The sequence below is a fragment of the Gopherus flavomarginatus genome, chromosome 2 (genome assembly GCF_025201925.1).
Source record: "Gopherus flavomarginatus isolate rGopFla2 chromosome 2, rGopFla2.mat.asm, whole genome shotgun sequence".
Taxonomy (NCBI): domain Eukaryota; kingdom Metazoa; phylum Chordata; order Testudines; family Testudinidae; genus Gopherus; species Gopherus flavomarginatus.
In genome coordinates, this window is record NC_066618.1 from 74,130,069 (window position 1) to 74,156,587 (window position 26,519).

General features: G+C 40.7%; 2 protein-coding genes across 5 annotated transcripts in view; one reads left to right on the plus strand and one right to left on the minus strand.

Annotated features, from left to right (window-relative positions):
* The window catches only part of NGLY1 (N-glycanase 1), a 48,568-nt gene extending 45,940 nt beyond the window's left edge, over positions 1-2,628 (minus strand). For both annotated transcript variants that reach the window (XM_050938406.1, XM_050938405.1), the window contains exons 1-2: positions 2,411-2,628; positions 1,242-1,356 (exon numbers count right to left, since the gene is read on the minus strand). In XM_050938406.1, coding sequence (XP_050794363.1) covers positions 1,242-1,356; positions 2,411-2,538 — 243 coding nt within the window. In that variant the 5' untranslated portion in view covers positions 2,539-2,628. The remainder of the gene's footprint in view (positions 1-1,241; positions 1,357-2,410) is intronic.
* Positions 2,629-6,287: 3,659 nt separating this feature from the next.
* On the plus strand, positions 6,288-15,134 carry OXSM (3-oxoacyl-ACP synthase, mitochondrial). Of its 3 annotated transcripts, none has more exons than XM_050938484.1 (3): positions 6,288-6,384; positions 9,995-11,011; positions 13,816-15,134. In XM_050938484.1, the coding sequence occupies exons 2-3, from the start codon at positions 10,026-10,028 to the stop codon at positions 14,216-14,218; spliced, it is 1,389 nt and encodes a 462-aa protein (XP_050794441.1). In that variant the 5' UTR covers positions 6,288-6,384; positions 9,995-10,025; the 3' UTR covers positions 14,219-15,134. The 3 variants fall into 3 exon arrangements, with proteins under 3 accessions (XP_050794441.1, XP_050794442.1, XP_050794440.1); XM_050938485.1 differs by having other exon boundaries at positions 6,300-6,410; XM_050938483.1 differs by having other exon boundaries at positions 6,309-6,458.
* The last annotated feature ends 11,385 nt before the right edge of the window (positions 15,135-26,519 follow it).

The following is a 26,519-nucleotide window of genomic DNA, read 5'->3' on the forward strand; positions in this document are numbered from 1 at the left end:
AACCATATGCTGCTTGACCAGCTCATCATGGTATACTAGTAAACTGTTAATGGAGTGAGCGATATTTAGGGATCCATTTCTGCCCCTTCCCTGCATTAGGGAGAGCAGCACTATCTTTAAAGAGGGCTGATCTGTCGCATAAGAAGGATATGGATTCCAAGATCACTCCAAGTCAACAATAAACAACTATCACACTGGCTCTGCCTAACTGCAGGTTTGTGACTAGGGCCCCCCCGTTCCCATCACCACAGGACTTTCAAAGAACAGAATGAGTGAAGAGAGAGCATGGAATAAGGACTACAGACATGCACAAAGAATTGTTTAAAGTGGTACTAGGTTGTGCATGACCAGTCACATTCTCCTGTCCTTAAAAACAATGAGGAGTCCTTGTGGCATCTAACCAATTTATTTGAGCATGAGCTTTCGTGGGCTAAAATCCACTTCAGCAGATTCATGGAGTGGAAAATACAGTAGGCAGGTATAAATACACAGCACATGAAAAGATGGGAGTTGCCTTACCAGGTGTGTGTGGGGGGGGTCAGTGCTAACGAGACAATTCAATTAAGGTTGAAGTGGGCTATTCTCAACAGTTGACAAGGGGTGAATGCCAAGGGAGGAAAAAATCACTTTTGTAGTCCTCGTTGGCTATTTTGTCCACTGGTGGAGAAGACTGCACTGTGTGGATTGACAACACAGGTCTTTGCAAGGTGTATGTGAAACAAAATTGAGAAAATTGCTTGCAGAACCCACTGAAGGCCAAAGTGACCACAGCCCAATGACCAAGCTGTACAGCTGTGCCAAAGATAGCTTGCTAATGCCACTGCAAATTGAAGCAGAAAGCAGCTGCTCCGTTGAAGTCCATGGGCCATGATTGGCTAGCATGTCAGACAACCTCAGTTTGAATACAGACTACACCTTCTCCTTAGACTAGCTGCCTACCAGGGCTAAGGGGTCTGATTAATCCCAATAATGGACTTTTTGTCTGATGTCTACCTTTTGTCCAGTTGGAGAGGCTCTACCAGGACTTAAACTACTACAGCACAGCTCTCAGGGTCACTGGAACACACAAGCCTTTCCACCATGTTAAGGTGCAGCCCTAGAGAAGGCCCTGTAGCCTTGCAATTGTAAATTTAAGCATGAACCAGAAGGAGGACAAATCACCTATTATACTATAGATGGAACACTGCTGAAGTTATAACAGGATAAAACAAACATGGAAGACAAACATCTATCATACTCACCTCTTCAAATCCCATTTCAAACAAACATTCAACTGCTCCTCTGACAGGTAACAACCGAGTAGAAAACGCTGGATTTCCAATCCGAATAGACCTATATTTTTCTTCATTTGGGTGCCTGATAGGAACAAAAAAAACTAAAACAATTATGTCATCAGCTAAAAAACTTGGAAACTTACAGTGTGGGTAGTGACACCTCTCACTGGATTTTTCAGAAGCTAAGAAACTTAGACTTGCTTTTATGTACAGAGTGTAGGCAGCCCATGAAAGATCATTTCTAAATCTACATCCTACAAAAAACTTGACAAAAGGTTAGGCTACTGCTGTGCAGACATCAGTGGTCATAATACTGACTCATATTCTGTCACTGTTTCCTCGTCCTCCCCAATCTGTCTGTGTCCATCTGTCTTACATTTACAGTTGTACTCTCTGGGCTAGGGGCCTTCTTTTTGTGTGTGTTTGTACAACACCTAGCATAATAGGGTCCTACTCAATGACTGACTGACTTGGGATGAACGGCCGTTTACTGTACTGTGAAATACATGAATACCATGATGCTAGAATACCCCGGTGATAGGCACGGTTTAAACACCCAAACTGCTCACAGACTGTGTGCGCACTTGGGGGACAGGTGTGAAATGCACGAGACCTGCACCCTTATTGTGGGAAATGCAACTGACTCATTAAACGTCATTAAACCCTCACCCTGTCCAGCCCCAGGAGATGGGAGTAAAGGGCTGCCAGGGGGGCCCGTCCACGCCGGTGCCGGGCAGGGGGGCGGAGGCAGGTCACAAGGCCGGGCCTAGGCCCAGCAGGAGGTGGCAGCGACACGCTGCTTGGGCCGACACCGCGTGGGCTCGGAAGGGGAAGCTCTGCCCCCCCAGTGGGAGCTCCGCTCTCGTAGGGAAAAGCGGGTGCCACTGACCCAACGGGGGGCAGAGTTCTGCGGTCAGCGACTCGGCACAGGCTGGGCTAAGCCGCCACCGCCGCCTCCTCCCCTGCTGAGACAGCAGCTCTTCCCGCTGGGTGCCCTACCCAAGCTCAGGTCGGGCGCACCGCGCCAGCCCGCAGATCGTGAGTCAGAAGATTTATACCCGCCACTGGGACGGTGACTTGACTGACCCAGCTCGGCGCGTCCGCCGCAGCTTCGCGGGCCCGCCCGCCCTGCTCACCTGAGGATATTGTCCGCGTAGGTGAGCAGCAGCCGCGAGGCCTCCAGGAAGGTGTCTCGGGCGTTCTGGCAGAGCTCACTCACGGCTCGAGAGTGCGGTGGCGCGGAGGGACCCCCCGCGCCCGCCATCGTGCTCCTTTCCTGGGAGCGGGGGATGGGAGGGTGTCCTCCCCCGTGAGCGGGCGCTGCCGTCTAGCGTGCGCGCGCCCGCCCGCTCCCAGATCCGGGACCTGCTGGCCCACCCAGCGGCTGAACGTGGAGCGGGCGGGCAAGTTTCCCTTTCAGTTTCAAGAGTATCACAGTCAGTGCCTCCATAGCTAAATTGCTTTGAGTTTTTCACTTAACTCTAGGATTCAACGTCCTTGTTTTCTATGACAAATATAGTGCCTCTTTCCCCAAATTTACCGAACGTAATCGGAGTGAATTTTGAATTTTCTGAGAATTTTCAAATAAATCTGTTAGATTGAGTTACATTTAATAAAAAAATGGGTCCTTAAAAATATATCCTGGTGAGTCTCACCTTTTTTTTTTAATTTTTTTTACCCCTTTAGCTAAAAATGTATTTTATGGGTCTGATTTTCAGATGTACTAACCTTGTGCAGTTTCCCTTGAGGTTGTGGTGTGTAGCCTCTAAAAATTGAGCCCTTGGTGTATGTAGTGTACAAAATAATTTCTCTTGGTCAGTTTCTACATGGTGTGGTCTGATTGCTTTGCTTGTAAAGTAATTTTGAAGCTGCTTATCCTTTTCTAATACTGTGGTTCTATAAAGCCCTAAAATGGATCTTTTACCATGCAAGGACAGATCCATCCCATTTCACAAGGAGTATGTAAAATGTGCAAGTACCCTGACTAAGCCTTGACTGGGATGATTTAGCTGGGGTTGGTCCTGTTTTGAGCAGGGGGTTGGACTAGATGACCTCCCATCAGTATGGCACCCCATTTAATAACTTTTGCCAGTACCAACAATGTATATTTCACTTTTGACTGCTTGCAGTGAACCTCTAGGGCAGGGGGTGGCCAACTTGTGGCTCCGGAGCCACATGTGACTCTTTGTATAGGCACCAACTTTGGGGCTGGAGCTACAGGCACCAACTTTCCATTGGGCCAGGGGATGCTCCCTGCTCAACTCCTGGCTCTGCCACAGGCCCTGTCCCCTCTCCACCTCTTCCCGCCCCCTCCTCTGAGCCTGCAGTGCCCTCACTTCTCCCGCTCCCGCCCCCCCAGGCTCTTGCACACCATGAAACAGCTGATCAGGAAGTGCGGGGAGGGAAGGCACTGGCAGCGGGGGAGCTGCTGAGTATTACTTTGGCTCTTTGCCAATGTACAGGCTCAGGTTGGCCACGCCTCTCTAGGGATAGTTGTACACACAAGTTTCTTCAGTTTCTTCTCTCAGAAAGCCAAAGATCACCAGGGTCTTTGAACTAGAGCAGCTCATTTACACACCTGAGAAACTTCCTCCTACCAAATAATGTGCATTTACAGGTGCTTTTATCCAAGAATCTCATAGTATTTTATAAACACAGCTTGTTTTATTAATCCTTAGCACCCCTGTGAGGTAAAGTGATCCCCATTTTATAGATGAATAAACTGAGGCAAGAGCACAGGGTGAGTCAGTGAGTTTATTATAGGCAACGCAGATAGCAACATCCATCATTTTAATATTGCCTTGTCGGGGATATCTCTTATCCCAGACGGCTCAGGTTTCGTTGTCTGACCGCAAAGAGACAGGCAACGACCAGCAAGAATCCAACTATCAAGTTCTTTATTGTGGCATGTCACACAACAGAGAACTGCCCATCTCACTCTATACAGAACCAGCTCCCCCCTCCCGCAGATGCAAACTGTTTTTTGTTAGCGACTTCATCGCGTCATCACTCTACCTTCCTAGCATATGTTCCCAGCATACATGAGAGGAACAAAGAACAACTGTTATGTCCTGATAACTTCATGGTTAGTACAAAAAAGAATACATGTTACTTCAAAAAGTGTCTGCAAGCATTTTTCCCCACCTCTATAAGCATTCTCTTATCTAGCAAGGTCACACAGCTGGCCTGTCTACCCCAGCCAGTAAATTTTTCAGTAGGCCTTGATCAGTTGCTAAGCTGAACTGGGTTGCTAAGCAGAACTAGGCCTTGCTAAGCAAAACAGAGCCATCAAGGCAAACTCATCACCTGTACACTTTCCATTATAAGACCCTGTTTTCAGTTGCTTATAACTTTGCCAAATGTAACCATTTGGGCTGAAATTTTCCATGCTGGGGTGCCAGCCTCATGCTGAACTTTTTTTGGAAAATTTCAGCAAAAACAATTCTGTTGTTTCTCAGAACAAAATTTTATGGAAAAATGTTTTGCCCGTGTTAAAAAAAAAATCTTATGACCATTTTGATGAGAAACTCTAGTGCCTCCATACTTTGGAGTAAGGACATGAAATTTAACAGGGGCAGGTTGCCCTCGTGTCAGGGATGTGCCTTTTTGCAATCCCCATGAAAATCTGCCCACATTTGGTAAATTTATGAGCCTCTGAAAAATCTCAGTTTACACATGCTCAGGGGAGTTTGGAAACTCACTTCTCTGAAGATTCTATCTGCTGTGGGCAGACTCCACCAGAGGGATGCAGAGGCTGAGCAGGATTTTCTCAGTTGGTCCTCCTAAGTGGGAGGGAGAGATAGCTCAGTGGTTTGAGCATCAGTCTGCTAAACTTAGCATTGTGAGTTCAATCCTTGAGGGGGCCATTCAGGGATCTGGGGCAAAGAAATAGTTGGGGATTAGTCCTGCTTTGAGCAGGGGGTTGGACTAGATCACCTCCTGAGGTCCCTTCCAATCCTAATCTTTAAAAAAAAAAAAAAAACAGCTGGAGATTGCTGAAGTGCCAGGCAGGAGAACTGAGAGCAAGGATCTTGTCTTTCCCGTGCTTTTAATGCCCCCCTTCTGGCATCCAGGCAGAGAGGAGGAGGAGGAGGAAGCTTAGCTATCTGACTGGAATATAGAGGAATAAATTGCCAATCCAAGTGAGTTGATTTTTTTTTTTGGTAAGTCTGATTTTTGGGAGGGATGGACAAAGGCCCATGAAGTCGAGAGCGTGGGGGTGGAAGAGGACTGAGATGTGATGCTCAAGGAACTGGGACTGGAATGAGGATCTGATGCAGGTGTGGCATGTTAAAATGAGACTGGGGGCACAGACATGCTGTACAACCTGAATTTGGTCCCCCTTGTGCATATACTTTAACTGTGTGATAAAAGACTTTTTTTGTGACAAGCAATATTTTAGCATTTCCTAACTTCAGAATTTGTAACCCTAATGTTCTTTTTAATATAGTTTTATGTGTGTAATACTAAATAAGATGATGTGAAAAAAATAAAGTGAGTGAAAGTGAATTTTTGAGTTCTTGGTGCTCTTTTACATGTTTTCTATTTCTGGGTGTGACTTTTTCAAGAGTGCTTGGCTTTTTTTAATTAATTTCCTTTTTAATATAACTTTATTCTGTGTGTCTTTTTAAAATCTTTATGGCTCCTCCTTCTAGGGATCTGCCTCGTTGTGTTTGTTCTGACTCCTTTTTGGTCTCTGTAGATAACCCTAATAGCTCTTGGATTCTGCTCAGGCTGTGCTCTAAGATAAGTAGGGAAAATATTTCCATCACCTAAGAGCAGAGTGAAGAAAGACTCTACTTATTGTCATGGGTGGGATTCTAACTGGTGTCGCAAGCAGAGAATGCGAGATAAACTCACCCCTCATCTTACCCTCCCCCAGCCTCACAGATAAATAGGCAGAAGCCAAGGAAGCAGTAGGTCACATACCCTACCAATCCAGCGCCGATTTCTCGATTGGTGCCGGCGCTTCTGACCAATCGAGGAATCGGCAGTCGATTATCAGGTTGTCGAGGTTTGAAGCCCTCCCCCCCTTTTTCCTCACGTGGTTTAGCCCACCGCCATTGGAGAAAGGCAGGGAGACAGAGTTGACCACAGAGGAGAGGGGGAGGTGAGATACAGACATCTGAGGAATGGGTCTGTTTCCGCGCCGATCTGAGGGATGAGATGGAATGAAAGAGGGAGGTTCGGGAAGGGCGCGGGGGGGAGGGAGAGATCCTGCCCCCCCCGGAAATGGGCCGGGGCTGTTTCCCCCTCTTCTAGAGAATAGGGGCGGTGCTGCCGCACCCTGTGGGGTTGTACTCACAGCCAGGGACAAGCTGCGTGGCTGAGCGGCGCCCCCCACCCGAGTTCTGCCATTGCTGGTGCGGGAGGCGCGGTCCTAGTGTCTCCTGTGCTTGCCAGGCCCCTCTGCCCGCTAGGCTGCGCAGGCAGCGTTAGAGCTTGAGCTAGAGTCACTGGAGAGAGGCCTCCACGAACTAGGCGGTGTAACCGCTTCCCTAGCCCCCAGGTGTTTACAGGCGTGAGGCTTGAAAATCCACTGTTTTTTTTTTTCAAATAGGGTTGCTGATTTTGGTTGGGTGCATTCCTGGAGGTTTTCATCCCATGGCATAAACTTTAATTAAAGATTAATTTTGTATTCCTGGAGACTCCAGGACAATCCTAGAGGGCTGGTAACCCTATTTTCAGTGCTGTGCCTAGGGGCTGGCAGTGGAGCCAAGGGAGGGAGCAAAACAGTAGAATATCCCCTAGTATATTCAGTTTGGAGGGCTCCATTCCTTTTGTGAATTGTTGAGGTTTGCACACTGTAACAAAATATCAGAGGGGTTGCTGTGTTAGTCTGGATCTGTAAAAGCAGCAAAGAATCCTGTGGCACCTTATAGACTAACATCTATACAGATATTAGTCTATAAGGTAACAAAATAGTATTCTATGTAATCTCAGCTACTCTAGCAGTAGTGTCAACCCCAAATGTTAAAAAAGAGCATGAGTCATGTGCACCAAAATCATGATATTGGCTTTAAAATCACGAGATTAAGTAAAATAATAGCTTTGGTGTTTGTTTTTTGTGTGTGTTCTGCTTTATGAGCCTTTAGGGTGCACTGGGAGGGTGTGTGTCACATTTTGAAGCTCCAAAGCCAGAAGGGCTAGAAACTTGTTGGTATTGTAACACAAATAAGAGCCTTCACTTGGGTATCCCTCACTTTGCACTTTTATACAGATTTATGCTTTCAGTATGCTGTAAAAAATATTAACGAATCCTGTGATTGCCCTTAATGTTAGTTTAACGTTTATTTCTTTTTATGGAACATTAATAGCCATTAAATGAAGGTAGTTTTTTCAGAACACATCTTCTTATAAGGTTTATTCTGACAATATATTCAGTGGTTCTCAAACTGTGGGTCGGTTGTGACCCCGGTCACTGGAGCTGGCTTAGGCTTGCTGGGGTCTGGAGCCAAAGCCTGAGCCCAACTGCCTGGGCCAAAGCCAAAGCCCAACAGCTTCAGCTCTGAGCAGCGGGGCTTAGGATACAGGCCCCCTCCCTCTCTGCTGGGGCGGTGGGGCTCCTGCTTTGGCCTTGGCCCCCCACCTGGGACAGCAGGGCTTGGGAAAGCTCAGTCCCTGCTTATGGGGTAATGTAATTTTTGTTACCAGAAGGGGGTTGCGGTGCAATGAAGTTTGAGAAACACAGCGTATTATGCCACATCCTGAAGTCTGGCTGCCAAATATGCTGACTGTTGACCCACAGCAGAATATAAAAATGAAAGCAGCAGCCTTAAAGATACAACATGTTGCTCTTGTGAATTTAAAACCAATAGTGTTTTGCAGCCTGTTGTCAAGGGGAATAAAATTACCCTACTTTTAGTTTTTCTTCCCACTCATTCCAACTGGAAAAGATATTCATCAAACTTGAAGAAGCTACATAAAAAATATAAAATAGATTTCCCTATCCTTTCAGTGCTCTTTGTTTTTCCCTTTGACCATATGTATGAAGGGGAAACTTTATAAGAAAAAAGTGAGAAAAGTTCTGCTAGTACTTGTCCGTGGCAAAAACAACAGCAAGGCCAACATCCAAAATATCTAGTGTTATACAATCACATGTTTTTACTCATATAAAATAACATCATACCATTGAACATTTGGCACAATAGAAATAAAGGCACTAGAACCAAATGCTGTCACAGGATTAAAACTCTCTGTTCAAAAATAACCATCCAACTCTTTATATCTAGCAGCAGGAGTAGGTAACAGCATTCTATTACAGCGATATTATCTCCAAGTGCAGTTCCCCTCAGAAAAATTATTTGGTAAAAAAATGGGATAGTGGGGGGTTCCAAGTTTATTTGTTTCTCATGGATGTCAAACCAAATTTGTTCCATTTAGAAGAGAAAATGGTTATTTTCTAATTGGAAGCCCTGCAAACTCTACTTGGACACTTAATAGTCAAGTTGGGTTATTTCTTTCTTGTGTATCATCATAGGTAATGAAGTTCCTGCAAGCCAAATAATACCCTCATGAATATCTGCACGACAGAAATACAAATTGCCAAACCAGATCAGACCAGTAATCTAGTATCTAATTCTTTAACAGTGATCAATACCAGATTCTTCAGCTGAAGGTGTACTAGACATTAATATAATAATGCAATGTTTTATGATGCTAGATATGGTTATTTTCAAAGTGAGAGCTATTAATCCTGTAACAGCATTATATTCCAGTGCATTTATTTTCACTATACCAATACAACTAATGGCATAGATGTCATATGATGAAGGCCAATACATTTGATTGTGTGACATACGGTGTTTTGGAGACACTTCAAATAATTGCTTAAAAAGAGCAAATGGCCATATTTCATGGCTTTCTAAATTGCAACTGTACTACATTTTTAATAAATGTAAATTAACTACTTCATATGTTCCACAGTATTTTGATATATACTATATGACTTTAAATAACGTTTTTCCCCAGTTAGCAACAATGTAGTTTAAATTAGGGTCTAATTTATAGAATTTCATTATCTAAATTTATGGTTAAAGTTTAATCAAAAAACTATCTCAAATGTGAAAAATCTGATTTTATTAAGTTGTTAAATCAAAAATGGCTTGATAGAGCAAAGCAATTTTTGCACAATATAAATGGATATTCATTCAAATACAATGTTAAACTAACATTCAGGGCAATCAAAGGATTAGTTAATATTTTTACAGCATATTGAAAGTATAAATCTCTATAAAAGTGCAAAGTAAGGGATACCCAAGTGATGGCTCTTATTTATTTGTGATACGATACCATCCGAGATTGAGGCCCAAGTGTAATAGCTGTACGAACACATTGTAAGAGATCCCTGTCCCTGTCCCAGAGATCTAACAGTCTAAATAAACAAGACAGACGAGGTGTGAGGGTAAAGAGGCATAGAGAGGTGAAGTGACTTGCCAAGGTGTCAGATCAGATCTGTGGTATAGCTGGAAACAGAATCCAAGTCTCCTAACTCCCAGTCTAGTGCCCCATCCCCTAGACTATGCTGTCTCCCATAAAGGTTATGATGAGGTCCTTAATTTACTGTAATAAATAGCCATGATAGGGCACTAGTCACACAGGAAACACCGTTCTCTGCAATTTGGAAAACACATGCATTTAAAAGGCAAGGCCTAATTTTACTGTACCTTAAATGCTTTTTACATCAGCTATTTCATTGTTACCTTTTTTACCTGTTACAGAAACATATTTCAGGTTACCCTGGTCTCCACCATGATCTCACAGTGCTTACCAGATTTCTTTAAAATTGTAAATTTTCATCACCGGAGTCCCAAATTACATCAATGTTTAAGAAGTAGCAAAAATGGTTTCAGCACCAAGTCACTTTCCAAACGTCAAAGGCGAGTAGTTGTCACAGGTATTGGTTTAGTGTCTCCTCTTGGCGTTGGGACTCAATTTGTGTGGAATCGCCTTCTCCAAGGAGAAAGTGGGATTATCTCTCTGGATGGGGAAGAATATACAAGTGTTCCATGTAGAGTGGCTGCTTGTGTGCCAAGAGGAAATGGCAAGGGTCAGTTCAGTGAAGAAAACTTTGTGTCAAAATCAGAAAGCAAATCCATGTCTTCGGCCACTATCATGGCCTTGGGTGCTGCAGAGCTAGCAATAAAAGACTCTGGCTGGCATCCACAGTCTGAACTGGATCACTTAACTGCTGGTGTGGCAATTGGAATGGGAATGGTTCCACTGGAAGATATTTTCAATACAGGCTTGACGTTTAAAACAAAAGGTTATAACAAAGTCAGCCCATTCTTTATCCCTAAGATCTTAATCAATATGGCAGCAGGTCAGATCAGCATTAGACACCAGCTGAAGGGGCCCAATCATGCTGTTTCAACCGCTTGTACCACAGGAGCACATGCTGTTGGAGATTCCATTAGATTTATAGGCCATGGTGATGCTGATGTGATGTTGGCTGGAGGAACAGAGGCTTCTATTAGCCCCTTGTCTATAGCTGCATTTGCAAGAGCTCGGGCACTCAGCACTAACTTTAACTCAAGCCCTAAACTGGCATGTCGACCGTTCCATTCACAAAGAGAAGGATTTGTAATGGGAGAGGGTGCAGCTGTGTTGGTGTTAGAAGAATATGAACATGCTATGCAAAGAGAAGCCAGGATCTATGCAGAAATTTTAGGTTATGGACTCTCTGGTGATGCTTTCCACATAACAGCACCTAATCCAGATGGAGATGGTGCTTTTAGGTAAGAATTTGTAGATTAATTTGACAGATAAATTATTAAACTATTATTTTCTGTTGGTCAGTATTCTCTGTAAATTTGCCTAGAGAAATATTTTGCACCTCAGTATGAATACCATCCACATATCTTTTTACTGATGTGGGAGTGTTTAAAATACATTGGTATGCAGATTTTCAAAAGGCCTGAAAGCTTAATCTAAACAATGGAAGATTTTTTAAAGGTTTTATCTTATTTTTCTTGTGGGAAGGTAGTCTCACTAGATTCAGCCTTCTTATGTAATATTATGGAAGCTTTATTCAATGTGGAAAATATTTCATTTTTAATGTACACAGCTGTTCACACCATAAATGACTCCCAACTACAGCCAGATGTTAAAGGCTCTCTGAATATAAAAAAAACTTTTGAACCTCTATATTTAAGAGGAGAGACATTCAGCTATGAAAGCAGGTAATGCTGCTACCTGTGTTATTTAGGAATGCTATTTAATTAGCCCACATTGAACTCCCAAATAGTACATTAGCAATTGTGTAGTAGTTGGAGAATGTCACTTCCCAGAATAATTACCTTAGATATTATCAGTGTGAATAGTTAAAATGCTCTCAAAAAGATTTAGGACTTGGTTTGAAAAAGTTCCGTAGATGTGTCTATGCAAAGCACATGGTTAAAACAGAGACGTTTTAAATATCTTGCTTTGTTGGGATCTTAATACAGACTCAGTGCCTTCAGTGTGGTATTGGTGGAAAAGGTTAGAGCTGGTGGACGTAGACAGCAGAAATGCACTTTGGATTTTCACTTTGATATGTCCTCAGATCTTTGCCTAGAATTAAGATATTTTCATGCTGTAGGCTGACTAAATGTCTTATTTTTTATAGGATAGTGCCATTTTTCAGCAATCTTTTGCCGGTCTTAAAATAAGCCTGCTTTTACATAGGATATCTGTGGAAAAGAAGGCATGTTGCTCTATCCATTACTGAAATAGAAAATCTTCTTTATGAAACTAGTTTATACACAGTTTATACCTTTTTACTGCTTCAACATTTTATATTTATGTTGTGTATATAGTGTAAATACCCTATAATTAATTAAATTATCAATGAAACAATTTATATGTGTGTGTGTGTATAATATATATATATATATATATATATATATTATACACACACGCTGCATGAGAGCCTTGTGTAGGCCGACTATAGGTCATTGCTAAAGATCACAGGTACCGTAGTAGTTTTACTGGCCTTCATAGCTTACTGTAATATTGTGTGTATACATATCAGTTCAAAGTAATGGTTTTCATAGCAGCTGGGATGCCCTTTGTGTTTATCATATTGTTGTTACCATATGAAATGGTCAAAGAAAAAGCAAATATGGTAAAACAATCCAAGAATACAGACTAAATAAAAAGTGAAAGCATGGATGACAGTGGCACCTAATCAAAGCTAAACCTATTTGTCGATAATCTGGGTTTGCTGAGTGTGTCTATATGAGCCAGTGCATTGCACTGACCCCATTAGAATTATTATTGTAGTAATAGTTCAAAGTCAGTTCAGTTCTTCTGTTCTTAATATACCATGCCTCCCAGGATTTTTTCCTTTGTAAGGAAGAACTGCCCTGGCAAGGAAATGGACTAAATGACCAAATAGGTGGTTCTCTATATTTTATGTTGTTCTGATGTCTGTGTTTAATACCATATCTTTGCTTGGTTAACAGATTTTAAAGTAGAAGACTAATTTACCAGTTTTCTCTTTATAGCAGTTGATTCATACTTAATTGCTTTAGACATTTATTTAGAATTTAAGACATTTATGATGAGATACTGAGATTAACCATGAACTTTCTCTCAAATTACAGATTTTTTTTCACCACTGAGCTGACACGATCATACATTTGTAACACAGTTTTCCTATATGCATCTTATAATTGTGGTAGAATATGAATTAAATTCACAACAGGAAATAGATAATTTTATATTAAACATTTTAAATTATGAATTGTTATATGTTTTACCTTAGCAAAGAAATCTGAAATGTATACATTACACTTATTACTGTATATCAGTTATTTGCTTCCCAATTTATATAATGTCAAGGGCATATAGTTTCTGTGAGATTTTCCTGCCCCTCTGGATTTTTTCCAGGGGAGAAAGCAATTTGCACTCAGGTTCTGAACAGTGGTGAGGATGCGTCTAGGGATGTTGTGAGCAAAAGGGAATAATATAAACATGAGGGACAGAAAATGTAAAAATTAGGACATTTTTGGTTAATTTATTATGATCAAGATGATTGCTATAATCACTGAGGGAACTCTGCTTTTGACCTGGTGGCTAAACTAGAGAAAATTCAGCAGCGGGTAATTGAAGTTGTAAAATAGTTGGGGGAAAATAATTTTTAAGATAATAAAACTTTATTTTAGAAGGAGAATGATTGACCTCTGAACTAAAAACAGACCTCTAATGGACAATTATATCTGTGACCTGTGGCTTCATTCATTATATCCCTTTTTTCAACCTGTGGTATAACAGTTTTTCCACTGTAGACTTTAATTCCAGTCAATATATTCTATAGAAGAATAAAATATTTAAGATGACCAAGATCTAAGTGTGTATATTATTCTTCTGTTGCTGATAAAGTGAATGAGTCTCATTCTGCTCTGCCTTGCATCTTGTGTAGTCATTTATATTGGAGCAAAGTGCCTGTGAAATGCAACCATTCTGATTTTAGCATTTAACAGCCATTTCCGCTCTGAACAGGTAACAGTGCTACAAAAGACAGCGGGAAATCAAGCTCTCTCTTTTTCTTTTTCCTTAGATGTATGTCTGCAGCAATAAAAGATTCTGGAATATGTCCTGAGGATATAACATATGTCAATGCACATGCCACTTCTACGCCACTAGGAGATGCTGCTGAGAATCGAGCCATCAAGAGACTTTTTAAAGAGCATGCATACACTCTTGCAGTTTCCTCAACAAAGGGAGCAACAGGACATCTCCTGGGGGCTGCAGGGGCTATAGAGGCAGCTTTTACTGCCCTGTCCTGTTACCATGGAATTTTACCACCTACTCTCAACCTGGATAGAACCGAGCCGGAGTTTGATCTCAATTATGTTCCGCTAACAGCCCTAGACTGGAAAGGTGAAAAACGACGCATTGCTCTCACTAATTCATTTGGCTTTGGTGGTAGTAATGCAACACTGTGCTTTGCCAATGTTTAACTTACAATGTGTATGTGTGTGTAAATACTACAAATGCAAATTGGTAAATGCCCTGAAAAATGATTTGTGGACTTCATTATGTTTTGTTGTACTGTAACACTTTTTACACGAACCACATCCCTTTTTATTCAGTCACATTGGAGACTTGCTTTTTTTTTCCCAAGTCTTACAGCGCTTACCTATTTATCCTTCAGACTACAAAAGAATGAGTATTGCTCTTTTAGAGTCTGATCTTGCAAATGCTAAGTGCTTTCTTTGATTTCATTCACTTCACTGGGAGGTTAGGATGCTCTGCACTTGGCAGGATTTAGTCCTTAATATTACAATTCCTGTTTGATCAACAACCCTGTTCATCTCATTCTCCCCTTTAAGATACTGTTTGCATTATTTCTGGTTATGCAGAACTTTGAAATACCAAATTCAGCACTTTAATTAGGAATGTCTTATTTTAAAAAGAAAGGTATTAAAGTTGGAAATGCTCTAAAATCTTTTATATTGATATTCAAAAGTACATACCACTGTTAAAAAAAACAACAGCTCTTTTTTTTTTTTTAGGTCATGTAAAAGTAGAATCTAAATGGAATTGTTCTTGCAAATGGTTTGGTAAAGATGTGGCTCAGTTAGACAGAAAAATAAACCTATTTCAGCTTTTCTAAGTGAGGGGGAATCTGTCAAAATTGAGGACTTTATTTACATCAGTGCTATATCTTTTGCAACATCAAAGAAGTAGACTCAGCTGAATTGCCTTTTCCTCAAAGGATTTAACAGTGAACAGAAATGTATTTGATTTGAAAGCATGATGGTTTTGTGTTTTCTTTATATGTATTGGTAATCCTGATTTTGTTTTAAATTTTAATAGAAAGATTTAAAATAAATAAAAATTCCCCTACCCTGTTTGCAGTTCAGATATTCCAGATCCTGTCTGTCACTGACTCATCTATTTTAATTTTCCATGATAAGTGATATGCAAAGGTATATAGCATAAATAGTGAAAAGTAAATTATATTTTCAAAATTCAGTTTTACTGACCTGTGCTGTTAATGTGGGATATATTGCCATTGAAATCCATGGGTGTTAAGTGAGTTCAGCACCTTGCAAGTCAGGGTGCATAGGAACGCAGCTTCTGTTTTCTAATAATATGTCATGTTTATCTTGACAGGGTTCCTTTAACTTCATTAAGAGAGGTTTTTTTGATGCACTGAATTCAAATGAAATGAAGTGCTGAATTTATAGCTGCTGCATCTCTTACCTGGTAACATCATTTTGAATCTGTCAGTTTATAAACAACTTAGTTGTTCTGTTAAAAATGAATCAAATATAAAATTTCACACAGAAATATATTTACCTTAGAAACTTTTTTTACACTTGCTCCTCACATCATTAGTACAAGGTTTGAATTCAAAGACCTTCATCAAGATGAAATTACTCTGGTTATACATGTGGGTATCTATTTAATTTAGTAAATGAAGACATAAGGTTAAACAATCTCACTCAAAGACAGATGGAAATTTGTCCTTCTGTTGTGCTATAATGCCATATAATAAGGTAGAACTTTCTTGTTGGATCAGAAAAGTGGTCCATCTAGTCCAATCCTGTCTCCAGCAGTGGCCAGTACCAGCTGCTCTGGGGCAAGGTGCACAAAATCGTGCAGTAGGCTGTTATAGGGAAAATTTCTCCCTCCCTCCACTCCTAGTTCTTAGAGATTTGCATATGATATAAACCATCAGGGTTTATGTATCTTCCAAATCTTTTTTTAAAATATTTACTATTATAATTCTAGATAGATATAAATGTCCAGTCCTTTTTTGAATCATGTTAAGCTTTTGGCCTCAATGATATGTATAAAAGGACTGTTAAGTGCACAGAACTATTAAGAGCAGTCGTTGAAAACGAAGGCTTGAACTCATGGTCTCCTGAATACATCTCTCTCTGAATACATCTTTGTGCTAGCCTACAGAATATTTTTATTTTAGGAATTACATAGCATGCTTTTTCAATAGATCTCCGTGTGCTTTATAGTAGTAAGTATCATCCCTATTTGGTTTGGTGATAGGGAAACTGCAGTACAGAAAAGATAAGTGACTTGAGCCTGTCATAAACAGATAGCTAAGGGTTAATGTCTCTTTCACCTGAAGCACCTGACCAGAGGACCAATCAGGAAACCAGATTTTTTCAACTTTGGGTGGAGGGAATTTTGTGTCTGAGGTCTTTGTTGTCTGTCTGCCTGCTTTCTCTGAGCTTTGGAGAAGTAGTTTCTGCTTTCTAGTCTTCTGTTTCTAAGTGTAAGGACAAAGAGATCAGATAGTAAGTTATATGGTTTCTTTTCTTTGGTATTTGCATGAATATAAGTGCTGGAGTGCTTTGATTTGTATTCTTTTTGAATAAGGCTGTTTATTCATATTTCTTCTAAGCAATTGACCCTGTATTTTGTCACCTTAATACAGAGAGACCATTTGTATGTATTTTCTTTCTTTTTATATAAAGCTTTCTTTTTGAGACCTGTTGGAGTTTTCTTTTCAGGGAAATTTCAGGGAAATTGAGTCTGTACTCACCAGGGAATTGGTGGGAGGAAGAAATCAGGGGGAGATCTGTGTGTGTTGGATTTGCTAGCCTGATTTTGCATTTCCTCTGGGTGAAGAGGAAAGTGCTTTTGTTTCCAGGACTGGAAACGGAGAGGGGGAGTCACTCTGTTTGGATTCACAGAGCTTGTGTCTGTGTATCTCTCCAGGAGCACCTGGAGGGGGGAAGGGAAAAAGGATTATTTCCCTTTGTTGTGAGACTCAAGGGATTTGGGTCTTGGGGTCCCCAGGGAAGGTTTTTCAGGGGGACCAGAGTGCCCCAAAACACTCTAATTTTTTGGGTGGTGGCAGCAAGTACCAGGTCCAAGCTGGTAACTAAGCTTGGAGGTTTTCATGCTAACCCCCATATTTTGGACGCTAAGGTCCAAATCTGGGACTACAGTTATGATATGGTGTGCAGCGGTTACGGGATAGACAAAATGAGATTTGCATATGATATAAACCATCAGGGTTTATGTATCTTCCAAATCTTTTTAAAAATATTTACTATTATAATTCTAGATAGATATAAATGTCCAGTCCTTTTTTGAATCATGTTAAGCTTTTGGCCTCAATGATATGTATAAAAGGACTGTTAAGTGCACAGAACTATTAAGAGCAGTCGTTGAAAACGAAGGCTTGAACTCATGGTCTCCTGAATACATCTCTCTCTGAATACATCTTTGTGCTAGCCTACAGAATATTTTTATTTTAGGAATTACATAGCATGCTTTTTTAATAGATCTCCGTGTGCTTTATAGTAGTAAGTATCATCCCTATTTGGTTTGGTGATAGGGAAACTGCAGTACAGAAAAGATAAGTGACTTGAGCCAAGCTTACATAATTGAGAACATTACTGGAACTGGGAACAGAAGCCAGGTTCCCTTTCAGTTACTGTGACCTATCCAGACTGCTAGTTAATGGATGAAAACATGGATCCTAATGAAAGTTATATTGATTCTTACAGCTACAGTTATGCACCATGTCAAGTTATGGATAACTAATTTATGGGGAGATAAAGAGTGCTATATGAGGATAGACAATATTTAACAGTAAAGGGAAAAAGATGGGGGTCCGAACATGATTAGTTGTACAATTTTTAAGAAGTGTTAATGGTGAACAATACAAGATACTGCTGAAAAAATAACATTGAATTGCATATTATTTGTATTACCATAGTACTTAGGAACCTAGTAATTGACCGGGACCTCATTGTGCTAGGTGCTGCACAAACACAGAACAAAATAGCATCCCTGCCATAAGGGGCTTACAATAAGTGTCAAAATCTGATAGATGCAAATGTGAAAGTTGTGTTTTAAAGCAAAAGTTGTAAGTATAGTGCAAGGATACCCACATTATGCCAATACTAGTAACACATTGATCACTGCCTTTTTACTTACTTGGGGTAGCTCTTTTATATACTCATGGCACTAAAATTACTTAGAAATGTTTATACAAGCTGAAGGGGGCCCATTCAAAAGCCGGATCTCTGTATACTGTGTGGGAATTGATGACTCTAAGATGATGGTACAAGTTATATTAATGAACTGTCCCCACTTGGTACCTGCTACATTTGCAGCTGTGTCTTTCCTCCCTGACATTGTTTTTCCAAATATTGTAGACTTATAGACTTTTCCACACAGATAATGTTCAAAAGTTTCTCTATCTTGTAGCTCCTCTTCTTCTCACCTTTGCTATAGAATTTATCATTTCTTCTGCAGTGTGTTACTGGAAGCACCTTAAATCCAGGCAGTGAGACTTGATGAAGAGGTACATAATTATAGGAGCTTTATTGATCATGTCTCCACTTCTGCACTTCAGGAGTATTCACACAGCACTGATAATGCTCATAAGAAGAACATAAGACATAAGAATGGCCATACTGGATCAGAGTAATGGTCCATATAGCCCAGTGGCTCTCAACCTTTCCAGACTACTGTACCCCTTTCAGGAGTCGATTTGTCTTGTATATCCCCCAGTTACACCTCACTTAAAAACTACTTGCTTATAAAATCAGACTTAAAAATACAAAAGTGTCACAGCACACTATTATTGAAAAATTGCTTAGAGTCTCATTTTTACCATATCGTTATAAAATAAATCAATTGGAATATAAATTATACTTACATTTCACTGTATAATATATATAGCAGTATAAACAAGTCATTGTCTGAAATTTTAGATGCTTCAAAGGGAACGAACAAAACAGGGCAATTATCTGAGTGATCCATTCCCTGTTTTCCAGACCCAGCTTCTGGCAGTTGGAGGTATAGGGACACCCAGAGCATAAAGCTGTGTTCCTGACTATCTTGGCTAATAGCCATTGATGGATACATCCTCCATGAACTTATCTAATTCTTTTCTGAACCCAATTATACTTTTGGCCTTCACAACATCCCCCAGCAATGAGTTCCACCAGCTGAGTGCATTGTGTGAACAAGAACTTCATTATGTTTTTTTTAAATCTGCTGCCTATTAATTTAATTGAATGACCCCTGGTTCTTGTGTTATGTGAAGAGTAAATAACACTTCCTTATTTACTTTCTCCACACCATTCATGATTTTTTGTGACCTCTATCATATCTCCCATAATAGTTGTCTCTTTTCTAGGATGAACAGTTCTAGTCTTTTTAATGTTTCCTCTCATGGAAGCTGTTCCATACCCCTAATTATTTTTGTTGTCCTTCTCTGTACTTTTTCCAGTTCTAAATATCTTTAATGAAATGGGGCATGCAGAACTGCATGCAGTATTCAAGGTATAGATGTACCATACATTTATAGAGTGGAATTATATTTTCTGTTTTATTATCTTTTTTGACATGGTTCCTAACATTTTTAATTTTTTTTAATTACTACTCCACATTAAGCAGATGTTTTCAGAAACTATCCTCAATTACTCCAAAATCTCTTTCTTGAGTGGTAACAGGTAATTGGGCCTCATTATTTTGTAGGTATAGTTGGGATTTTTTTCCCCAATATACATTGCTTTGCACTTAACATTGAATTTCATATGCTGTTTTGTTGCCTAGTCACACAATTTTCTGAAGTCGCTTTGTAGCTTCACAGTGAGCTTTGGACTTAACTATGTTGAATAATTTAGTATCATCTATTTGTCATCTCATTGTTCACCCCCTTTTCCAGGTCATTTATGAATATGTTGAACAGCACAGGTCCCAGTTCAGAGCCCTAGGGGTCTGCTATTGACCACATTCTATTGTGAAAACTGACCACTTATTCCTACTCTGTTTTCCATCTTTTAACCAGTTACTGATCCATGAGAGTACCTTCCCTCTTATCCCATGAGTGCTTACTTTGCTTAAGAGCCTTTGGTGTGGAACCTAGTCAAAGACTCTCTGAAAGTCCAAGTACACTGTATTAAGTGGATCACCCTGTGATGTTGCACTCCATATGTTTTATGGAAATATGTTTGAGTGTAAATATAATGCAACTGGAATATGCTTTATGCAAAAGGTCTCTTGTAAGGTGTCATTACATAGCTTATAATCTACTGAGTGTATTCATCCTATTTGTATAATTGTATCATTCTTGTATCTAAAGCTAGAAATATGAAGTATTACTCTGAAGTCCTATTGTAACTATGCAAAGTGTGGCCATTAATGGTGGCTTAGGATCTTGGTGGCTCCCATTAACTAGAACAATTAGTTGTAAATGGTTGTTTACTTGTAAGCCTTCCTGTGAGTCAGGCTGGAAAGAATGGAGGCTTGGGGTCTCACAGGACATGTGACCATATCACTTGGTACTGGAATCCATCTTAAACCTGGTGCTTTTCCATTTAGAAGGAAGGGTGGGAACCCAGAGAGAGACAAAGGATTCCCGCCTTGTGCCAAAGCTATAAAAGGTAGTGGAATGGAACAAGGGGACTGCCAGTCATGAGAAATCCTCTAGTTACTACCTGAGCAGGAGGTAACAAGGACTGCACCAAGGGAAAGGATTGGGCCCAGACTAGGAAGGAGTCTAGTTTGTGCAAGAAGCTTATTGGAACATCTGAGGGGGAGATTTACCTGTATTCAGTTTAAAAAATGTATTAGGCTTAGCTCTGTGTGTTTTGCTTGGTAACTTAGTTTGTTCTGTCTGTTATTACTTGAAACCACTTAAATCCTACTTTTTATACTTAATAAAATCACTTTTGTTTATTAATTAACCCAGAGTAAATGATTAATACCAGGGAGAACAAACAACTATGCATGTATCTCTATCAATGTTCTAGAGAGCAGACAATTTATGAGTTTACCCTGTATAAGCTTTATACAGAGTACAATGGATTTATTTGGGGTTTGGATCGCAGTGGGAGCTGGGTGTCTGGGTGCTGGAGATAAGTAACTTGCTGAGCAGTTTTTGGTTAAAGTCTGCAGCTTTGCGGGTGTGGACCAGACCTGGGTCTGTGTTGCAGTGGAGTAGCATGTCTGACTCAACAAGATAGGGTTCTGGAGTCCCAAGCTGGAAGGGAAAACAGGCTCAGAGGTAGTTTCAGCGTGTCAAATGACAGTCCCAAGGAGGTCTCTGTGACTGATCACACACTGTTGTCCACATGCTCGTCGAGATGCTCAAAGAATTCAATAGATTGGTGAGGCATGATTTCCCTTTACAAAAACCATGTTGACTCTTCCCGCCTATCATGTTTATCTATGTGTCTGATAATTTTGTTCTTTAGTTTCAACAGTTTGCCTGGTACTGAAGTTAGGCTTACCAGCCTGTAATTGCCAGGATCGCTTCTTGAGTCTTTAAAAAAAGAAATCAGCATTACATTAGCAGTTTTCCAGTCATCTGCAGATGCTGATTTAAGCAACAGTTAGTAGTTCTGCAATTTAATATTTTAGAACTCTTGAGTGAATACTATCTGGTCCTGGTGACTTATCACTGTTTAATTTATCAATTTGTTCCAAAACCACCTCTATTGACCCCCTCAATCTGGGACAGTTCCTCAGATTTGTCATCTAAAAAGAATGGTGGCTCAGGTATGGGAATCTCCCTCAGATCCTCTGCAGTGAAGACTCATTTAACTTCTCCTTATGGTCTTGTCTTCCTTGAGTGCTCCTTGATCATTCAGTGACCCCACTGATTTTTTCACGTGCTGCCTGCTTCTGAAGTACTTAGAAAGAGAGTGCTCTTATTTGTTGTGTCTTTTGCTAGTTGTTTGTCACATTTTTGTGGCCTGCTTAATTATACTTTTACACTTGACTTGTCAGAGTCTGCACTTTTGTTTTGCTCAGTTGATTTTGACTTCCAGTTTTTAGAGGATGCTTTTTTTACCTCTAACTGCGTCTTTTATGCTGCTGTTTGGCCATGGTGACATTTTTCAGATCCCCTTCTGTTTGGTCCTTTTACAGCCTCCTGTCCGAGCATGTGCTGGGCTTACATAAAAAACTGGAATAGAATCTTGAGGGAGTAGTCTGTTTAGTTGTTCCAAAGTTTTGGTCTGGACTAGTAGGTGGATCTCATCAAAACATGACACTTGAGATCTGAATAAACTATGCAGAAAGGAAAAGGTGGTTAGTACTGACAGCTGTAGCAATCAAAGGATGGAGAATAAAGCCATTCAAAATTGGGAAGCCAAACACAATCTTTCAGGAAACAATAGTACTTAAAAAGGGGGAAGGAGGAAAACATATATATATAACTAAGAGAAAAAGTGCGGGTGAGAGATTGAGACTAGAGTTAGACTTAGGAACTGACTTTTTTAATACTCTTTTATAGGGTCTGGTAGGGAGCATTTTGGGAAGGTACAACTGAAAGACAAAGGATTGTCTAAACAACAAACTTGTGTCTGTGTAGCTATGTTGCTCAGGGGTGTGGAAAATTCACATCCCTGAGCAATGTAGTCATACCGACCTAGACAACACTATGTTGGTGGGAGGGCTTCTCTTGTTGACATAACTACCACCTCTTGGGGAGATGGAGTACCTATGTCAACGGGAGAAGCTCCTACCTCCCATGGGCATAGGTAATGTACTCATTAAGCACTATAGTGGCACAACTGCAGTGATGCAGCTGTGCTGCTGCAGCACTGAAAGTTTAGACAAGCCCCTAGTCTGTCTCCTGGTAGCATCAGCGGGCATCCTAGTTACCTAGTTCTTTGCTAGTCTTTCAGAATATTGCTGTCATGGTAAGTGAGGCCATGGGTGCTGGAACTACGAGTGCTGGGGGTGCTGCCACACTCCTCGGCTTGAAGTAGTTTCCATTATATACAGGGTTTACAATTTGGTTCAATGGCTCTCAGCACCCCCCTCTATAAAAGTTGCAGCACCCATGAGTGAGGTGATGGCGGGAAAGGTGGACTTCAACTGTTCTGTATATTAAGACATTTCACAAGATTTCTGGTTGGAAATTCAAATCTAAGCCTTAGATCTGTGCAAATGAAGCAGGATTAGCATGCTGGGTTTAAAATGCAGGAAATATAGGGTAGCCATACTGTAAAACAGAGGTGGGCAAACTACAGCCCATGGGACACATCCAGCCCATGGGACCCTCCTGCTCAGCCCCTGAGCTCCTGGCCCAGGAGGCTAGCCCCCCAGCCCCTCTGTCATAACTTAGTCCCAGATTTGGACCTTAGCGTCCAAAATATGGGGGTTAGCATGAAAACCTCCAAGCTTAGTTACCAGCTTGGACCTGGTACTTGCTGCCACCACCCAAAAAATTAGAGTGTTTTGGGGCACTCTGGTCCCCCAAGACCCAAATCCCTTGAGTCTCACAACAAAGGGAAATAATCCTTTTTCCCTTCCCCCCTCCAGGTGCTCCTGGAGAGATACACAGACACAAGCTCTGTGAATCCAAACAGAGTGACTCCCCCTCTCCGTTCCCAGTCCTGGAAACCAAAAGCACTTTCCTCTTCACCCAGAGGGAATGCAAAATCAGGCTAGCAAATCCAACACACACAGATCTCCCCCTGATTTCTTCCTCCCACCAATTCCCTGGTGAGTACAGACTCAATTTCCCTGAAATTTCCCAGTCAAGAAAACTCCAACAGGTCTTAAAAGAAAGCTTTATATAAAAAAGAAAGAAAAAATACATACAAATGGTCTCTCTGTATTAAGGTGACAAAATACAGGGTCAATTGCTTAAAAGAATATTGAATAAACAGCCTTATTCAAAAAGAATACAAATCAAAGCACTCCAGCACTTATATTCATGCAAATACCAAAGAAAAGAAACCATATAACTTACTATCTGATCTCTTTGTCCTTACACTTAGAAACAGAAGATTAGAAAACAGAAACTACTTCTCCAAAGCTCAGAGAAAGCAGGCAGACAAAGACCTCAGACACAAAATTCCCTCCACCCAAAGTTGAAAAAATCCGGTTTCCTGATTGGTCCTCTGGTCAGGTGCTTCAGGTGAAAGAGACATTAACCCTTAGCTATCTGTTTATGACACCCTCCCCTACTGTTTCCCTTCCCCTGCAGCCTCAGCTCGCCCCACCACTGGTGCAATGCTCTGGGCAGCAGAGCTGCGAGCTCCTGGGGCAGGGCTGCTGCAGAGCCCAGCCTGACCCAGTGCTCTGTGCTGCGTGGTGGTGTGGCTGGCTCCAGCCAGGTGGCATGGCTGCCTGTCCTGGTGCTCTGGGTGGCGCAGCTTTAGCGCCACCAGCCACCGATGCTCCAGGCAGTGCGGTAAGGGGGCAGGGGGGCATGGATAGAGGGCAGGGGAGTTCCAGGTAGTGGTCAGACGGGCAGGGGTGTGGCTAGGGGTCAGGGCGGTGACAGGACAGGGAACAGGGGGATTGAATGGGGCAAGGGTTCCCAGGGAAGTTGGATGGGGCACCAGAGGACAGTCAGGGGCAGGGATTCCTGGGACGGTCAGGGGACAGGGAGGAAGGGGTGGTTGGATGGGGCAGAGGTACCAGAGGTCCGTCAGGGGGTGAGAAGCAGGAGGGGTTGGATGGGGGTGGGGGCCGGGCCATGCCTGACTGTGGGGAGGCACAGCCTCCCCTAACTGACCCTCGATACAATTTTGGAAACCCAGTGCGGCGCTCAGGCCAAAAAGTTTGCCTGCCCCTGCTGTGAAAACATTTTAATGCTGGAAACAGATTACCAGTGGGATATAACAAGGATTAACAGGATCATAAATTCTCATTTTTATATTATATTATTTTTATTTATTACTTTTAAATCATATTTTTATAGTCTCATATGTCTTAAATTATACTACTGAACAATATGATCTTTACATTTTCTCCCTTTATTAAATAGAGATGCAGAGAGAATTAGATTTCAGTAGCTGAGCAAGTATGGAGAAATGCAGTCCAAAAGGGATGAATGAATACAAAAATGCAAGAGGTAATATATACTGATCAAAAAGTGCAATTGAATACTAACGAGAAGAGAGTTTGGGGAATTATCTAATAGTAGCAAGAAAAAAACCCAACCAAACAAGGATCTGGGTTGCATACCACAGAAGACAGGAACAAATAAATCAAATATATTAGTACCTACTACTAGTACAGCATGTGATACCCATAAAAGAGTTAATTTGAAAAAGCCTGTCGCAATGGCCCAGATTTTTGGAAAGTTGTAACCCATATGTATTTTATTTCTGTTAATAAATTTTTCATTTTATGCACTTTTAAATGAACTTGTTCTGAATTATCTCTTTGCAACTTCTACCCAATCAACTGACCACTGACAAAGTGCTAATGGTTGTTTTACTAGGATACTTGCGTGCATAGAAGGGCAAATAGATTTCTTTGTGTTACTAAACTAAGAAGTGAATAAATGGATTAACTTTTCTAGAGCAGAATGCTTTCTCTTAAACCAAAACAAGCACTCTATTAATATAGGATTAAATAACCTAGGATTTGGAGTTTAAATATAAAAACATTGCAATACATTCTGGAGTATGTTATTAATAGTTTTATGTGTGTGACTTCCATCTTTTAATTACTGGTTTAAAATGGTGTGATACATTAGAGAAAAAACACACTCCAGAACTAAATTTAAAGTTAATTTAATTTGCATTTTTGTTAACTGCATCAAAACATTCACACTGCCTGCCCCACAACACTGGAGAGAGAATTTTGCAGCTTGGATTGGATATGCACATGAACTCTGTAGGTGAAATTTAAATTTGAATTGGATTTTCTCTTCATTATGGCACAGGTGTGCTTTTATGACTCCTTTCTTGGACTCATGCATCCATATCCTGAATATGCAAAAAGAAGAAATACTGTTTTCTTACTGTAAGTATGAGTAAAATGGGTGAATTTTTGTGAATGAATAAAATGGTTGGGGTAGATGCTGTGTAGCTGTTGTTAATGTTTGTATTTTTTTTATTAGCCTCAAATAACAAAACCAAGTAAGGTGCAGGAAGGCTGTTATCAGTATTCGTAGTCTCCAAGTGGTAGAAGTGTACTTAAGACAAGAATTTAACTTAAGGTATTTGGAGAAAGGGATTCCCAATTAGTGAATTTAAGTTTTTTTCCCCCAAAGAAAACCTATTCCTATGCATGATCCCACTGTGTCAAAAGGAATACTTAGCTGAGTAAATACTACTCATATGAGTAAAGATGGCAGAATCAGAGCTTTAACTGACAATTATTAAAACAATTACACCTGTTTAATAGTGCATTGGGATCTCCTTGCTTAATTTTACTTTTAGTCCCTCTAAACAATACAAAAAAATCATGTTGGGTGAATCAATTTTTGAAAAGCATATTCAGCCTAAAATGTGTTTACAATGCTTTGATTGGTATTAGCATGCTTTTCCCTCTGACCATTCTGTAAAACTATTT

What these genes read in the sequence shown, in the direction of transcription:
- OXSM (XM_050938483.1), top strand. Translation starts at nt 6,436, where the DNA reads ATGAGATGGAATGAAAGAGGGAG. An exon ending in AGATGGAATGAAAGAGGGAG is followed by an intron (nt 6,459 to 9,994) that starts GTTCGGGAAGGG and finishes TACCTGTTACAG; the next exon opens with AAACATATTTCAGGTTACCC. An exon ending in GATGGAGATGGTGCTTTTAG is followed by an intron (nt 11,012 to 13,815) that starts GTAAGAATTTGT and finishes CTTTTTCCTTAG; the next exon opens with ATGTATGTCTGCAGCAATAA.